This window comes from Brassica napus, chromosome C6 (genome assembly GCF_020379485.1).
Source record: "Brassica napus cultivar Da-Ae chromosome C6, Da-Ae, whole genome shotgun sequence".
In the NCBI taxonomy this organism is placed as follows: domain Eukaryota; kingdom Viridiplantae; phylum Streptophyta; class Magnoliopsida; order Brassicales; family Brassicaceae; genus Brassica; species Brassica napus.
In genome coordinates this window covers 6,661,888-6,680,048 of record NC_063449.1, presented here as the reverse complement: position 1 = coordinate 6,680,048, position 18,161 = coordinate 6,661,888, and the positions used below count along the sequence as shown (strand labels likewise).

Genomic DNA, 18,161 nt, shown 5'->3' with positions numbered 1-18,161 from the left:
GCTTTTATCTAAGGAAAGAAAATATATTCTTTTGTACAATATTAATTAATTTGATAGTTAGTTTAATAAAAAGCATAGTATATGTTTATATGGACCAACTTATTTTTCTAACAATTCTAAGAATCATTTTCGTAATAACACGTGGCTACGAAAACATGTCGTAATGCTCCAGGATTAATATCCAGGGGATATAGAGATCTAAATTCTTTCCTCTTTATTTTCGGTTGTTTCTATCAAAATTTATATTTGTGATGGAATTAACACAAATATCCAAAAATAAAGTGAATTTTAATTTTAATGACCAAAACTGAAAACACACCGACATTTGTATAGTTTTAGATACTTTGAATTAATTTTGAATATCAGTTATTATCCTGACAAATTTGGATATTCAATTTGGTTCAGATATCTTCTCTAACTCAAAACTCATTAGGATATTCTTAAATCGGATTTGAATTCGAATCTCGGATTTGAATACTCCGTTAAGCCCTACTCGTTGGAGTCATGGGCTTGGTCCCAGTAAAGGTATGTAGTTATGAAGGTGTTCTGTTCATTTCTAATAGTACGAGGCCAAAATTGAAAGAATCGAAAAGTAGTGGACATTTAAGAAAAATAAGTCATCACCTAGCTTTCATTCCTATGGCCACACAATCGTTTTTATTCTGCATCAAGTGAACATCATCATCGTCCACTGAGGAAAAGGAGGAGGAAAGAAGCAAGCAAGCAATGGATTGTATTGTCTCCAGCTCGACGGTTCTTATCCGATCACATCTCACTCCAATTCGCTCAGCTTCCTCCGTATCCGCCAAACCTCTGAGCTCAGCACAGGTCACATCCTTCGCTGCTAACCGCCACACACTCTCGTTCAAGTCCGATTACAAAAGAATCAGAGCATTCTCCACTAGCGCGTCTACGATAAGATGCGGCGGAATCAAGGAGATAGGGGAGAGTGAGTTTACCAGCACGGTTCTTGAATCGGACCGGCCGGTTCTGGTTAATTTCGTCGCCACGTGGTGCGGTCCCTGCAAGTTGGTCTATCCAGCCACGGAAGCTTTATCTCAGGTTTCGTGTAGCTACTATTCTCGAATATGCTCTTCTTTATAGGTTTCTTGAAATCTTTTTTTTTTTTTTTTTTTGTTTCTTGAAATCTTGTTGGCTTCTTCTTCTTTCTTGCAGGAGTATGGTGACAGGTTGACGATTGTGAAGATTGATCACGACGCGAATCCGAATTTGATAGCAGAGTACAAGGTTTATGGTTTACCGCATTTTATACTCTTTAAGGACGGTAAGGAAGTTGCAGGTAGCAGAAGGGAAGGTGCGATTACTAAAGCTAAGCTTAAGGAGTACATTGATGGTCTCTTGACCTCTATATCCGTTGCTTAATGGTCACTCTCTGTTTCTCTCCACTGGCTGTTTCTCATTCCTCAACGACACTGTTTGTCTTGTAAACACATTCTCTTGAGTTGTGATCTTCATCAACCGTTTTGTCACCAAATGTGTAAATCTAGCAACAGATTAGAGACAAAATAACCAAATACAATATAGAATCTTATTGGTCATTTCACTTGCAAACTATTTTTTGGGTGGGTTCTATCTTTATACTTAATAGTGTTTAACTATGAGCTAATTGTGGGGGCAAATTATACTAAGGGTATGACTGGGAAACTTAGAGTAAACAAGAGTAAAATAAAGAAGTGAAAATCAGAGGGAAAATAAAAGTGAAAAAGAGAGTAAAGTAGAGTAAATGTATTTACTCTTGTTTGGGTTAGAGTAAAAATGTATGTGTGTTTTCCACTTTTCCAATAGTGATCAGAAGAAAGAGGTGGAAAAGATGTTTCACTTGATTGGTTAAAAATGGAGTAATTGAGCAGAAAAAACATTTACTCCATTTCATTAACGCTAGCAATGCCTTTCAGTCAGAACCTAAATGATACAAATATATATATCAAATGATATTGGAGCAGTTTGATACTTGTTGACGTTCAATTGGTAACGAGGAAAGGGATAGAAGTGAAATGGAAGAGACTCGGAGTATACTAGTAGCCGTGATTGTTGGAATTTATTAAATTCATCTCCAACTATATATTATCCGATTAATACGATATTCTCCATTTTGGGCCGTAGGCAAACCCGCTTGGTTTTCCTTTTGGTTTCCTTCCCAAAAAACTTTGTACTAATAGAGTTAGACATATTTTTATATATTAGACTTTCTTTTATCTAATTTCCAATGTGAGATTTTGTTTGATATTTCACATTCACCTTTCACCAGCCCCGAAGACGTCAACAAGGACCAAGATCATGTAAAGTCTCATTAGTTCCCCACTTATAAGCTAGTTGTTAGTTAGCTTATACCTTTGGACTTTAGATAGGATTGGTATAGACTGATTGTGAGTAAACGTTTTACCAAATAATACAAATGTGAATCAAAGACTTTTGAGTTTGATTTTGATACACTGTTCACTGGAAGATTGGCTAGTCATTGCATTGGTGAACTCATTTATGAATTTTTGTTTGCATCTAAATAAAATTTGGCAGTTGAAATGAACAGATAAAAAGAAACTCCACTTGATGCAAATTAGAAAACTCTGCTTGGATTTATTGGAAATGAATCAATTAAAAAAAGAAATCAACATTAAAGACTCTTTTTTTTGTTACAGTTTCCATTCTTCATTCTTCTCCTCCTCTTCTCGCCTGCAGATTCTCAAATCTTGTTGGCTTATTCCCTTGAAAAAAGCAACCAAGCACCAAGACCTAAGCAAACACCAACGCCTAGACTTTTCTTCTTAAACCTCCTTGACATAGGTCTCTCCACTTCCTCCAATAACAGCATCATCTGGTACGTAACGTTTCCAGAACGGATGCGCCTTCCACACCCTTCCCATCTCTTCAATAGGAACCCCCTTTGTCTCCGGAAACAAGAAGTAGATAAAGATGGTCATGATCAGAACCATTCCTCCAAAGAAGTAGAAGAGACCAAACTTCATGTGGCAAAGCATCGTCAGGAAGAACTGTCCAATGAGGAAAGTGAAGAACATGTTGACAGAAACATTGATGGCTTGTCCTGCTGGTCTTACTTCCAATGGACAGATCTCACTTGGTACTAACCATCCCAATGGACCCCATGACCATGCAAACCCTGCAACATATATGCATATGAAAGCTAGTACCCAATCTGCAGTTGCAGGTGTCAAGGTCCCTGATCCTGTGGTTCCAAACTTCGCACCGATCAAGCTACCGACAATGATCTACAAAATGATACATGTTAAGGTGCGCAAGCATCATTACAGAACCTGAAGCTGTTTTTGTTTTTTTTTTGTTTTACCTGGCAAATGATCATTTGAATGCCACCTTCAAGGAAGAGGAGCCTTCTTCCATACCTGTCAACCGCATAGATGGAGACAAGGGTGGAAACAACATTGACCACACCGGTAATAACCGCGGAGATGAGCGAGGCATCATCTGCGAAACCTAGAGTTTTGAACAGAACAGGAGCGTAGAACATGATCACATTGATACCAGTGAACTGCTGGAAGAAAGGAATCATAGAACAGAACACAAGTGCTGGTCTGTATTTAGCTTCTTGGAAGATGTTCTTCCACGGATGCTCCACTTTTTTAGCAGACTCACAAGCATCACAAAGATCTTGAAACTCCTCGTCGACGTTATCAGCTCCACGAATCTTCTGCAACATCTCTCGAGCTTGTTCGTACTTGCCTCTCTCGAGCATTGAGTTTGGCGTGTCTGGCAAGACAAAAGATCCAATAACCATTACAACTGCTGGAACAGCAGCTAGACCTAAAGACACTCTCCATCCGTTCCTAGCCATTTGAGATGTTCCGTAGTTGATTAGGTTTGCTATCAAGATTCCAATAGTAATCGCCATTTGAAATCCTATGTTTAGCGCTCCTCTGATCTTGGCAGGAGCCATCTCTGAGAGGTAAACCGGTGTAGACTGGAAAAAGAACCGGAAGATTAGCCATGCAAAAATCAAATCAAAACAGGAAAAAAACTGCATATTCCTTACTTATTTTCCTAAATATAATTATTTCACCAAATATTCTTATACAAAATTATTATACGGAAGACTCTTTAATATTCACTTATTTATTCAAAATTTTATTTATTATGTTTTTGGCTTGTACTTATAATTCTAAACTCGGATCTAAACCAAATGTGAACCATGTTGACTCACCTGATTGGCGAACCCAACACCAACTCCAAGCAATAATCTACCGATGATGAGCATTGCAACGTTTGTTGCAAATGCGTTGAACAGAGAACCAATGAGGAAAGCAACACCTCCAACAAACATGGAGATTTTGCGTCCGTACTTCCTTGTGACAGCTGAAGCTGCAAAGGAAGAGACGAGAGCCGCGAGGTAGAGTGAGGAAGTGAACAACTGGAGTAACTGGTTGTCGAATTTGCAGTAAGCAGTCTCGCGTCTAGCATTGTGCATTTGCCTATCAACCTCCGGGAAAAACTTGCTTAGAAACTCCTCCATTGATGTTACTCCTCCTGAGAAAAAAAAATACATTATTCGGTATTTTTAAACCGAACGGAACCAGGGCCGGCCCCGAGATTTAGGGGGCTGTAGGCGGTTTCTAAAAAGTTCCAGCTAAAATTTTTTTTTGGTAAATTTGGAGGCCTAAAAAAATTTTTTAGAGGTTTTTTTCTATGTAATTTTTTCAAAAAATTTTGGGGGCCTAAGGCCAATGTTTCGTTAGGCTTTGCCCAGGACCGGCCCTGAACGGAACCGAACCGAACAAGAAATTGCATGTCAGAAACTAAAACTAATAAAAAATCAAATTGTATCAATAAAATTCAAATTAACATAAAGTAAAAAGGTATTTTTTATTTATTTTGAAACAAATAAAAATATTCTAAAATACTATATTTATAAAACCGAGAGAAAAAGTTGCATGTCTGAATATACAGACCTGAGATTCCAAGGTCGTAACCGAAGAGGAGACCTCCCATGGCGGCCACAATACATGTCATGATGACAAAACCGGTTACCCCACCTTCATAGCTTCCTCCTCCACTACCCTCTGATACAAATGCTCCTCCAGCCATTATTACGTTATTCTTGACTTATTAGTTAGTCGTTAGTTATTACTTATTGCCTTTCGCTTTGTTATTCAAACAAAAACTTGAGAGCGTTTGATCTAAAACTTGAGGTTGTGAGCTTCTTATATACAAGATTTTTAGAGATCTATTATTAGGTATGGATTGTGATATGACGTGTTTGAGATTTAACTTGGCTTACGAATAGGGGAAGTGGTTTTGTTTTTAATTATGTTCTTTAAACCCTACTTTATTGGATACTTGACTGTCTTTTTAAGACTGTTTCTTTTGTTTTTTACAGACAATTTGCGCTCTTATTTCAATAATTTTGTTTTAATTTGCGCTATTTGTTTTATTACAAATAGAATCTTGTAATAACAATTTGATAATTGAATTTGAATGTGATAAATATTCGGATTACTTTATGTCATGGTTTTAAAAATCGGTCTACGTGACAAATCCCCTCTAACCAAAATAATTTTCTTAAAATCTGATTTATACGATTCAAATCAGTTTAAACAATTTTAAATCGGTTTAAATTGTTCTAAAATGGTTTAATTCGATTTAAATTAATAAATAAGTTAAATTAATTAAGAATCTTAGTAAAAATTCACAAATCTGTCTAATTTCTTTTATTTTTTATAATTTTATCATTGAACCAAAATTTAAAATATCTTATATAAATGTAAAATGTATATAAAATAAACCAATAATTCATTAATATCTAGTCTCCGTCTAAACTCCGAATAATCTGTCTAGATACTAGTCCTCTGTAGAACACCTAGTTACGGCGTAGCGATTTCTAAAACATTTCTTTATGTCTAAGTTTTTTGAACTCTTTGTATTAAAATTTTTTTGGAATTTCTCTTATTCGGTTCTATGATGGAATTGGTTATCTCAGATCGAATGTTATATCTTTTATATATTAATTGAGAAACATTACAATATTTTTTGGTATCCACATGTCATCACTAGGATGATTCTTAAAATCTTTAGAGAAATAGATTGGTTCATCTAAATATATAATAATTTTTTACTAAACTAACCACAATAAATATTAATGTTCTTCATCATTTTCTTAAATAAAAATTACAGAATTGTCTAATGTGGCTAAAGTATATGTGACAATTAATGATTATGAATAATAAATATTTGATAAAAATTAGTGTATCTTCTATCATATCTGTTTAATTTAGAACCATTAAAATAAATACATGCATATTAACCATATAATAAAAAATTCAGATTTTTCTATACATGCCGTATTTTGAATTTTTAAAAACGACTATAAATTATTAAAACTGTTAAAAGTCTCACATTCAAATTTTGTGATCTATGGTTTAAAATTTTTGTTATGACAAGATACATATGATTACAAAATCATATATGTAGAAAGTTTCATTTAATAAGTATTAAGATTAAAAGATATATATAATATATAAATATATATTATATACCATATAAAAATACATATATATATATATTTTTTAATTTAGAAATTTACTTTGAACTTTTCTTTTTTGATAAAACCTTTGAACAAATATTGAAAACTTATTTAAAAAAAAAAAAAATAGAAATTACTACAACTATTAATCGCACAATAATTTTTTTATTATCTGTAATTGATAGTTTTTGCTATAAAAGATACAAATGATCAAAAAATTATACAAGTAGAAAGAATCATTCAGTAGATATTGATATAAAAATATATTATATATATGTTAAAGAGAAAGCACTAAAAAAGTTTTTGTCACAAATATAGCCTCTAAGAATAAAAATGACCAAAATAGCACTTAATGTTTTATCAAAAGAGATGAATATACACTTATACTCTAATGGTAAATTAATTTAGACATTAGGGTTTAGAATTTAGGGTTTAGGGTTTAGGGTTTAGAGTTTAGGGTTTAGAGTTGGGGAGTGGGGTTTAGGGTTTAGGGTTTAGAGTTGGGGAGTGGGGTTTAGGGTTTAGAGTTAAGGGTTTAGAGTTAAGGGGTGGGGTTTAGGATTTAGGTTTATGATTTAGGGTTTAGGGTTGAGAGTTTAGGTTTTAGGATTTAGAGTTGGGGAGTGGAGTTTTGGGATAAGATTTCAAATTTTGAAAAATGAAAAAAAAATTAAATTTTTCAAAAGATAAAATGCTATTTTTATCATTTTAGTTTTCGAAAGCTATTTTTGTGACATAAACTTAGAAATGTGTTATTTTGGAGATTTGCCATATGTTAAATATTATTTAAATTTAATTATATATCATTACAAATAGAATTTTTTTTTGTTTGGATTAATAAAATTTATTTCTATGTTCGCACCAACTTAATTATAAACCTAATAGCTAGTGACTTTTTAGTTATTTAATATATACTCTTTATTTCACAATATATAAAAGCATATAATACATAAAATAATTTTTATATAATGTTTATCCCGCGGAAGCGTAGCATTAAGTTCTTAAACCCTAGGGAGAATTGCCAAGTGTGACTCAAAACTTGGAGTCAAACCCAAAACAATACCCCAACTTGGGTCAAAGGCAAAAGTAACCTAAAAGGCTATTGAAATTACAACTATCCCCTTGTGACCAAACAAGAAAACGGAATTTTTTTTACGTTTCTACCCCTCGCAAGTCGTCTGTTTAGACGACTTGAAAATAAGTCGTCCAGACGACTTAACTGAAAGTCGTCTGGACAGTTAGTCTTAAACATAATTTAAAAATTTTGTAAAAAATATTTTGATAAGTGAAAAATGGGAATTATGTAATTAACATATGTCTTAGGAGGTATAAATTAAGATATAACAAATTTCAATTGTTTTCAGCATAGATGAGTGAAAGTAGTGAGTCATGATATTCTTAAGTTTATGTTTCATCAACATATGTTGTAGTATTGTATGTGTTCTTAGGGTTAGATTTTGGAAAGCATTAAAACCGTTTTTGAAAATTTTTAAAATTACTTATGCGTGTTCATTTCTGTGTATAGTAAACACTATTTAAGTATAATTTGATTTTATAACGTGGTTAGTTAGTTAATCTAGTCATTTTAGTTTAGGGGTTCATTTTAGGGTCTAGGACGACTTAATATTTTGTCGTCTGAAAACAGACGACTAAATATTAAGTCGTCTGTTGTACATTATCAGCCAGAATAAGTCGTCTAAACCGGACCAAACCTTAAAGTTTACCAATGTACTTTTAAAGCTAACCGGATTATTTACCCAATATATAAGGTGATTTTTATTTTTTTTGTTTCATTTTTCGCGAAATTCAGAAACCCTAACAGTTCTCTCTCAAAGGCGATTTCGAATTCCCACGATTTCCGAACAAACCATCGTTCTCAACGTCGGCTATCTATCTCACCGTTGTCGCCGCAGCTTCTTCTAACCCTAGCGCCGCCGATTCCTCTAAACCCTAGCGCCACCGATTCCTCTAAACCCTAGCGCCGCCGCTTCCACTATTTCCGAACAAACCGTAGCCCTCGCCACCGTGGTCACCAACGTTCTCACCGCCGCTTCCTCTAAACACTAGCGCCGCCGCTTCTTCTAAACCCTAGCGCTGCCGCTTCTTCTCTGTAAACCTTAGCGCCGTTTCTCTGTAAACCCTAACGCCGCTAAGTCATCAATCTCGAGGAAAAGATGAACATAAAACGTTGTCTCTATCAATTTACTCATTCTCACCGTTTCACGTTTATTTTTTCAGATCTATAACCGCAATGACGAGTACTCCAACTCCTTCTGCGACTGGAAGACTTGTAAGTAATTTAAGTCGTCTGGAAAGTCTTCCAACTGGACGACTTAGTAGATGACTTAAATATAAGTCGTCCATTTGGAAGACTTTCCAGACGACTTAATTATAAGTCGTCTACTAAGTCGTCTGGACTTATATTGTTGTCTTTGATTATTTTGCAGACAAAAAGGATGGATATTCCAGAACTCCCCCGTAGGTTATACACATCAGTGGAAGAGCCAGAAGCCCACAATAGCATTTCGTATCATACGGGTAACAGCAAGTTGCATACTGCTCTTAGGAAAGCTCTTACTGATGACGAATTTGAAGAGCTCAAGGAGTCGAGTTTGGGAGTTTTCATCAAGTTCAAGGAGCAGGGATTTGGTTGGGCTTCAAGGCTGGTTCACTACATGCACCGTTTCGACCTTGCTGCGGCTTGATACACAAAGACATACTCTATGGGTTTTGAGTATCTCCAGCAAGTTTCGAACTTGTCTATCACTTGTAACATTAATGGGAAGACTGCCTGGAGCCATCATCATTTCTGCTGGTAATGAGTAGCTAATCTCCACACTCACTGTTCTCATGTCCAGGTTATAATCTTCTTGAGCCATTGCAACAAGTTCAGCATGTGTTGAATCTTCATTCAATAAAAACAATCTTGCTCCTTTGAGATCATCAACCACAAAATCCCAACGGAAATCTCTCAACAACCATTCTCCATACACTGCATGTAACTGAAAAATCATCTGCAAATATTCAAAATAAAACACATTAGTAAACATAGAGAAAATGAAGAAGTTCAATAAACATTGCCGCAGACGACTTAGCATTAAGTCGTCCAGAAGACTTAAAGGTAAGTCGTCTAAAGAGGTCACTTTTGCAATTGAAAATTAAAAGGGACGACTTAATTCTAAGTCGTCCGGCTTTGTTTGTTAAAAAAAAAACTTCAGACGACTTATATATAAGTCGTCTACGAGAAACGGGCTAGTTTTGCATTTGACCGAATCGTGTCAGATCTTTGACTATTTCTGGACGACTTATAATTCAGTCGTCTCTGGGAAAGTTAAAATTTCAATATTTTATGAAAACTTGACGACTTACGTGTAAGTCGTCCTAGGTTAGTTTTGTAATTGAAAAATAAAACTTGAAATTTAACTTTCTCCAGACGACTTAGATGAAAGTCGTCCAGCTAAACGACTTAATTTAAGGTCGTCCGGGATAAGCAAGGTTTGACCAGAAAATTGGGAAAAATTCTGGACGACTTTGCTTTCCCCGGACGACTTTAAATTAAGTCTTCTGGAGGGACGACTTTATATTAAGTCGTCTGGTTAAAGTTAAATTATGAAGTTTTATTTTTCAATTACAAAACTAACCTAGGACGACTTACACATAAGTCGTCAAGTTTTCATAAAATATTGAAATTTTAACTTTCCCAGAGACGACTGAATTATAAGTCGTCCAGAAATAGTCAAAGATCTGACACGATTCGGTCAAATGCAAAACTAGCCCGTTTCTCGTAGACGACGTATATATAAGTCGTCTGGAGTGTTTTTTTTTAACAAACAAAGCTGGACGACTTAATTTAAGTCGTCCGTTTGACCAGAAGACTCATCAGTAAGTCTTCTACATACAGATGACTTACTAGTAAGTCTTCTACGCGAACAGATCTTGAAAAAAAATTCAAATTCGTACCTTAAACTAGGTGAGATGACTTCGTTTGCACACAGGGTCTTCTCCAACCACCCAGAACCTCAAACGAAAGCAACCGTAAGTCAAAACGAAAGAAATATGGCTCTGTCAACCATAGCCCATATTTTGAATCAAAAGCTTGAGTTTTTTGGATGAATATAGAGAGAAAGTGAAAGAAATGTTGTTTTTAGTTCATAACAATTGAAACAGAGAGAGTGTAAAGAGATTTACGTGCATTAAAGGGTATTAAAAGCTCCAAACAGTTCGTACAAGGTTGTTGCCACTATTCATTGCAGTGACAATATTGTAAATACTTGAAGAAGATGAGGTTGAGACAGTAAAGAAGCCATTTTCGAAAAAAAAAAAAAATGTTAATGGCATTTTCGTAGATAAACTGCAGGTGTGGGGTTAAAATCTCAAAAAAAAAAGGAGTCAAAAGAAAAGGTTAGTTTTCTTTTTGACTCCAAGTTTTGAGTCACTTTTGCAAAAAGCCCTAAACCCTATTTTATTGTGGGAATTGACTGACCGTTTCTTTTGTTTTTTTAACAAACAATTTCCGCTCTTATTTCATTAATTTTGGTTTATTACATTAGACTGTATAAGTAGAAAAAAAATACCTACCCGAAAATAGAATCTCGTAGTTACGATGTCTTTCCAACATAGTCAGTTTTTACGAATATTGATTGATTATTTGTATCTCAATAATGTTGTTGGTCGAGATATTTTTCCTATAAATGGTGTGGTACTTTGAAAAGGTTGGAATGCTAAAATATATGATAATATTGATAGGGATCTTACATATTCTCAGATTAGCAGAGATGGAATCAGTTCTATGATCGTATGCGCATTTGGAAATTGTCTTACATACGACACAAATTGTTGTAGTTGAGGCATTAATTTAGGCGATAAATGTAAGATTGTTAATTGTTTTTTGATAATTACGACTAGCTTAGACTGCTCAAAGCCAATGAAAATAATACAACAATGAGGATTCAAACAATCTTTTTTGGGGCTCACGGTCACCATAAGCATAACTATCTAAACATGATTGAGTTTCACAAACAAAAGCAGCAACAATACCATATGAATGTCACATTCTGAATAAAACGTCTGGACTTACCAGATACATGATTTGGAGGTGGAATGACCGGAAGAAAGAATGTTGGAACTCCAGAATTTTCAGGCCAAACTGATAAAGTAGCTAGCATGCAGCAAAAGTTTTGTATAAACGTTCAAGAGTGTGACAGTCATTTACATACTGCAAAGGGTTGTTTATGAGGTTCTCATAGACTGCTAGAGCGTACAGACATGGAAACTTCCCACACGTACCGGTGCATGGCTCAGCTGGACAGAGACCACGGTTTTGATGTCAGTTGTCCATGAGTCTAACGTTTCCAAAGCCAGCATTTGCTTCATCTTCAATCCACCTCTAACCCATTCCCCCACTCTGCATAATAACCATTAGATTCTTGGGATTCTCTGTCTTTTCCAGGAGCTACCGATATTTGCCAATGGAGACAGAACAAGCAGGAGGAGGAGGAGGATCAACATCAACACAAAAGTTGTTTTTAACTTCCAAATACAATTCCACCATGTCTTATACAAGGATGAATGCTTGGAAGCTCAAGTATAGTCTCTAAACTACGGGAGAATGTGCATACCTAAACAGGATGGTTTTACAGCTTCAGTAACTCTAGATCTTGATTTAATTTCAACTCTATTATTTTCTATTTTGGATGGGTTGTCCACTCTAAACCTCTTGCAGATTGAAAAATACTCAAGCTTAACACACACATACTATATGTTTATTACCAAAAGCTCTCTTTAACGAACCGGAATAATTTTCACATACAAAAAAAATCAACACACCTTCAGTTTCCGTTACAGGCACAGCATCCACACAGTAAAAACGAACCCATTAAACCATACAAAAATTCCCACAACACACCTTCAATTTCCGTTCTCAGCTCTTCTTGTTACCAGTTTTAGGAGTTGTTTTGCGTTGGGCCTTATATGCTACGTAAGGTGTAGGTGGAGGTGGAGGTGGTGGCGGCGGAATGACTGGAGGAAACAATCTCGGAACTCCGGAATCTTCCGGCCAAGCTGATAACTTCGGAACAGGAGAAAAAGCGGCACTATAAGTTTTGTAATACCGTTCACAAGTGTAACAGTCATCTACATACTGCAAAGGGTTGATTTTAAGCTTCTTGCAGACGGCTAGAGCGTGTAGACATGGAAACTTGAACTTTTGGAAATCCCCACATGTGCAGGTGCAGTAGTCGCTCAGCTGAACAATCCATTTATCGTTTCCTGACGGTGGTGCTGCGACCTGAAACGCGTTATTCTCTAACGGCATTACAAGGTAAGCAACAGAAGCTTTCCTGAACTCTTCGAGCTTATCCATGACAGGTTTGGTGTACACGTCGCCGCAGTTAAGAGAGAAACGGCTAAAAAGAGAACATTCGTCAAAACAGTCTCTCAACTCATCAAACAGAAGCAGAACAGAACCCGTCAGCACATGATCAGGCAGCTCAAAGCCTCTACACTCCGAAAACAAAGCTGCGGTATCTAGCTCCATGATCCCGTATCTCCGACCACCGTCATGAGCCAGCGCCCACTGACTCTGTGGGGTTTGGTCTAACCTTCTCCGAGCTTCCGGGTTATCTTTTTTAATAGTCTCTATGTTGTTTTCGAATTCTTCCCTCTGACTTGTCATTCCCGCTCGCCACAAGAGACTCCTCAGGCCATGATAACCTGGAAACTCGCGACAGAATTGGGACCAGAACTGCTTCAGACCGAATCTGTGATAAGCCCAGGGCTCTTGCCACTGAGACCCGGGTTCATTAATAACAGCGAGTATGTCCGGGTGGGGACTAGAGATGAGGCAAAGACCTTTCCTCTGTGTAACTTTCTCTCTTATATTAGTGAGAAACCAACGCCAACTATCTGAGGAAACTTCTTTGGTCACCGCAAAGGCAAGAGGCAAACACTTGCTGGCTGCATCTAACCCTGAGGCAATCATCAGTTTCAACTGGTACTTACCATTCAGCTCTTTGGTGTCCACTACGATCAAAGGTCTACAGTGTTGAAACCCTTGGATGGACTGTGGAAACGCCCAAAACACCCCAGAGAAGGATGCAAACTTAGGATTTGGGAAAAGATCGTATCTCCAATCCGCAAGCAGTCCATTAGATGAACGAAAGGCAGACATTAACTTGGGCAAATCTTCAAAACTCTGATCCCAGTCTCCTCCAAAAACCCTTTTAACAGCTTCCTCTTTAGCAGCACGTGCGTCCTTAGTTTCAAGCCCGTAGCCAGTTTTTGTTTGCCACCACTCACTCAACTCTGCAAACGACAGCGTTGGATGTACCCTGACCACAGGCTTAATCTCGTCGGCTTCGAACTCCGAACTAAAATTTGCTGGCTCAATGGGACGGCAAGTATGTGGACCAGTATACTTGATTATCTCGAAAAGTCCGTGCTTTTCCAGTTTAGCAGCCCCAAGTGACCACTTGCAATTCCATCTGATGCACTCAGACATAAACTCACCCGTCGTCCCAGTCTCTCTTACTACAGACTTGTGCAGCCCTTTGATGGAACACCAGTCTACTGCCTTCTTCAGCTCATCAACGTCTCTAAAGCATAGTCCAACTCTCATGTCATGATCTTCCAGCCACAGACCAGACAGGCACGGGTCTGAAACACCAGAATCTGAATCTTTATCCCCTGTCAAGTTAATCACCTCCGCAGCCTCCTCTGACCTTGAATTTTTGTTTGCCATGTCACCTCCGTTACTGTAATCCTTCTCCACCTTAACAGCTACTTCAGTTCTCTGTCTTTTCGAGGATCCACCAGGATGATCAATCACTTCCAAATACAATTCTACATTTTTAATACAAGGGTGTTTGCTTGGAACCTCGAGCATTGTCTCTAAGCTTTGGCTGTTCACCACGGGCATAAGCAGATACTGAAACCTCGTCGACTGTCCTCGAACAACTGAAGGATACCTACCAAATACTTTAACTTTGGATCTCTCCTTATCAATATCTACTCCGGCAAGCACATATCCAACAACCTGTTTAATGCAATCTTTGGGTTAACTATGATCTTCTTAGGAGTTGATCCTTCGTAGTAAACTCCTTCTGTGCCATATTTGATGCAACCGTTCCAGTAACAGTACACTGGAACCTCTGTTTCAGACATGAGCACAACAAAACCTGGAAGAAACTCAAAGTAAAAAAACGTCATTTTTAGGGCAAACCCATGTGTTTTTGAGCCCTACAAGAAACAGAAACGATTCATATCTCTAACACAACAACATGGAGAAATATCAGCAACAGTATCTGACAAATCAAGCAATACCAGAAAAAACATAAAAACCCTAAACTATTATATGTAATCGAAGATGTCTCATGTCAGCAACAAAAGACTAATGGGCTGCAATAGGCCCACTAATGTGACTAAAACGGTGATTCGAACATCACATGATGATGATATTCATCATCTATCGTGAAACCGAAACGTAGACCGGGCCTGGGAAAAAAAAAATAGGAACAGAAGAAACAAACCGGAACCGAATCAAAATAACTAAAACTAGAATCAGACCGAAAACTTTCAGGTGATGATTGTTTCCATTAGTTTTTGGTTTTAGTTATTGGTTTTTAGATTTTGGTTTTAGATTTTGGTTTTTGGTTTTTAACTTTTAGATTTTGGTTTTTGATTTTCAGCTTTTGGCTGTGGTTTTTGGTTTTTAGATTTTGGTTTTGCTGTATACTTAGTTTTTTTTATAAAATAAACAATACATTGTTTTAAAATAATAATTTCAAAAAAAAATTACCATGAATTTTTGTTTTTGTCGTCAAAAAAAAAATTACCATTAAAATTTATCAAAATATAGTGGCTGTTATTTAAAATAAAAACATTACCTTGTTTTAAATTATTTTGTTTTTAAGTGTTATACTTAAATATAATTAATAAAATATCTATAAATTATAAAAATTAAATATTTTGAAATTTTGAAACTATTTATAAATTTTCTTACATGAAATATTTTTCGTTTTTTAGAACTTGAATGGCTATTTTTCAAATTAATATAATATATTTATTAATAAAATATTTTAAATTTTATAATTTTTAGTTGTCATTTAATATGTATAATAAGATTATTCAATAATTTATTTATAGATATTAATAATTAATTGGTTACAACTAATACTAAAATTATCTATATTTATTTACATATATGGAACACATAAATTATTTTACATTAATGTTAAATGATAAAAAAATTGTATGGGAATTTTATCTTTATGAAAATATTATTTACTTAATTATTAATTAATTAAAATATAGTATTTTATACAAAATAAACAAAATTCGTTTTTATATTGAAAACTCACAAAAGTTGGTTTTTGGCTTTTCTTCACAAATTGGTTGAAATTTTGAAAAACTAGTTTCCCTAAATTTTAAGGAATCTATTTGTTAAAAAACTTGATTAGCAAGTGAAATAGTTTTTACAAAAACAAAAACTGAAAGCTAAAACTTGATTGGATAAAAAATGGTTTTTACAAAAGCAAAAACCAAAAACTAAAACAAAAACTACAAACAATCAACCACTCAATCTCCAAATGGTTTCTATATTTATATATCCAAAATAGCCGAGCCGAGACCGAATGAATATCCGAATATATGAAAATATTAATTATATATACATATAACATAGCTAAATATATATTTATAACTTAAAAGACGGTAAAAAGTATCAAAAATATTTTAAAATAACTAAATTATTATAAAGTATCTGAACTACCCGAAAGTATCCAAAACTATCCGGATAGTTTTATCTGAAATATCCAAAGTAATCTGAAATATCTAATTTTTTTATCTAAATTATACTAATTATTTGATATTTTACTCTAAATAGTCGATATTTGATCCGAACTATCCGAACCCGGAACCATAACTAAATGAGAACCAAATTTTTCTGGATATTTTCTGGTTCCTAGTTTTATTATCCAACCGAACCGAACCGAAAATAGGTCATGTAATAATCATGTAACTCTCTACCCGAACTATCCGATATCCAAAATAACTGAACCGGACCGAACCGATATCCGATACCCGAAATGCCAACGTAGACGGTAGGGGCAGACCTAGATTATCAAAAGAAACGTCACCGATAAAAATAATGGATATAATTCTTTCTTTTTACGGCTAAAGAATATAATTCACAAGTGCACACTTTTCCAATATGTTTTTCTTAAATTATTAATAATTCAAATTAGAGCTGAAATTTTAAACTGAACCGAATCCTCTGGACTGGATATTGTTTTTTTGTTTGATTACGAGTTCAGTTCGAATCGGTAGTCTTTTTTTAAGATTAGTTTTCGGTTCAGTTTGGTAACTAATTACTTCAAATTTCTTTTTAAAAGTAAAGTAAAATTATAACCAAACCATACTAAAACTTAAATTTCAAACCAAAATAACCAAAATTATTTGTAATTTTAACAAATTTAAACTGAAATATAACCCAAATCATAAATTTCGTTACGACTTTTATAAACCAAACTAATCGAATACCAAATGAAACCAAATTTTATTTTGGATTACTTCGGTGAAATTAAGTTAACCAAATAAAACTAATCAAAGACTCGCCACAGTTTGCTCCACTTCAAACATAAAGTTTTGAGCAGTGACATTTCATATTTGATATATAAAATTTTAAATATGAAGTTTTTTGTTTTTTAGAAAAGAATTTCAAAATTTTGAGGAGTAAAACTATGAATATGAAGTGTTACTACTCAAAATTTGAAATTAAGTAGTAAATATGAAATGTCTTTACTCAAAATTTCAAATTTTAAATTTCATATTTTTATTTCTATTTTAGCCAATACAATTACATATTACATTTATGAATTTTAAATATTTTATCCTTTATCGTTTTAATCCTTAAACTTTATATATCTCATAAATATTTCAAATGCGTTATAAATTTAATTTTTACAAATAAAACTAAATAAATAAATAAGATTGAAAATATTTACAAGGCAAGGGGAATACAAGGGGATATTTGTTGTAGAAGATGTGGAGCCCAGGAGGAATTCATAAATTATGTGTTTTTTAAATGCCCTCCAGCAATTCAGGTTTGGACTCTATCGAGGATACCATCAAATCCAACTATCTTTCTGACAAGCGCTCTCTTCACAAATTTGGATCATCTATTCTGTAGAGTTATTCCGCAGATGGAAGAACATCAGTTTGCGTGGATACTATGATATATCTGGAAAGCTAGGAATAATAAAGTTTTCAGTAATTTGGATATTGATCATTTGGATACGCTTAAGTTGGCAGAAACAGAATCAACACCGTGAGCTGAGACACAAATTTTGAAAAAGCAGAGGACAATACCACAAATAGTAGATACGACCCTGCCGTCAATTCCAGGAAGATGGTGTTTTGTGGATGGCTCATGGAAAGAGGGTGATACTTTTTCAGGACAAGGTTGGTATAATACTTTAGAAGGATTTGATGGATTGTTGGGGGCAAGGAATGTTCGGGCTAGTCTCTCTCCCCTTCATGCGGAGATAGAAACGCTACTCTGGGCAATGATATGCATGAAGAATTTACGTCAATTTCAGGTTACGTTTACAACAAATTATTCTCAATTGGTGAAGATGGTTTCGGAACCAGAAGAATG

At 35.0% G+C, this 18,161-nt stretch overlaps 2 protein-coding genes and 1 pseudogene across 2 annotated transcripts; 1 reads left to right on the top strand and 2 right to left on the bottom strand.

Moving 5' to 3' along the window:
- Positions 1–403: 403 nt before the first annotated feature.
- Positions 404–1,559, top strand: LOC106406604 (thioredoxin X, chloroplastic). The gene is made up of 2 exons (XM_013847294.3): positions 404–1,062; positions 1,177–1,559. Exons 1-2 carry the CDS (start codon positions 727–729, stop codon positions 1,381–1,383), a joined length of 543 nt encoding a protein of 180 aa, XP_013702748.1. The 5' UTR covers positions 404–726; the 3' UTR covers positions 1,384–1,559.
- Positions 1,560–2,569: 1,010 nt separating this feature from the next.
- On the bottom strand, positions 2,570–5,178 carry LOC106405201 (sugar transport protein 9). The gene is made up of 4 exons (XM_013845785.3): positions 4,938–5,178; positions 4,193–4,515; positions 3,323–3,952; positions 2,570–3,245 (listed from the first exon to the last, which is right to left on the bottom strand). The coding sequence occupies exons 1-4, from the start codon at positions 5,071–5,073 to the stop codon at positions 2,784–2,786; spliced, it is 1,551 nt and encodes a 516-aa protein (XP_013701239.1). The 5' UTR covers positions 5,074–5,178; the 3' UTR covers positions 2,570–2,783.
- Positions 5,179–12,248: 7,070 nt separating this feature from the next.
- LOC106402863 lies at positions 12,249–14,970 on the bottom strand (annotated as a pseudogene).
- Positions 14,971–18,161: the final 3,191 nt, after the last annotated feature.

Bases quoted from the DNA above. Each gene is read 5' to 3' on its own strand.
- LOC106406604 (XM_013847294.3), top strand. From the start codon at position 727: ATGGATTGTATTGTCTCCAGCTCGACGGTTCTTATCCGATCACATCTC. The intron at 1,063-1,176 runs GTTTCGTGTAGC...TCTTTCTTGCAG, and splicing joins CCACGGAAGCTTTATCTCAG to GAGTATGGTGACAGGTTGAC.
- LOC106405201 (XM_013845785.3), bottom strand. From the start codon at position 5,073: ATGGCTGGAGGAGCATTTGTATCAGAGGGTAGTGGAGGAGGAAGCTAT. The intron at 4,516-4,937 runs GTCTGTATATTC...TTTTTTTCTCAG, and splicing joins TTACGACCTTGGAATCTCAG to GAGGAGTAACATCAATGGAG. The intron at 3,953-4,192 runs GTGAGTCAACAT...TTCTTTTTCCAG, and splicing joins GTGTTGGGTTCGCCAATCAG to TCTACACCGGTTTACCTCTC.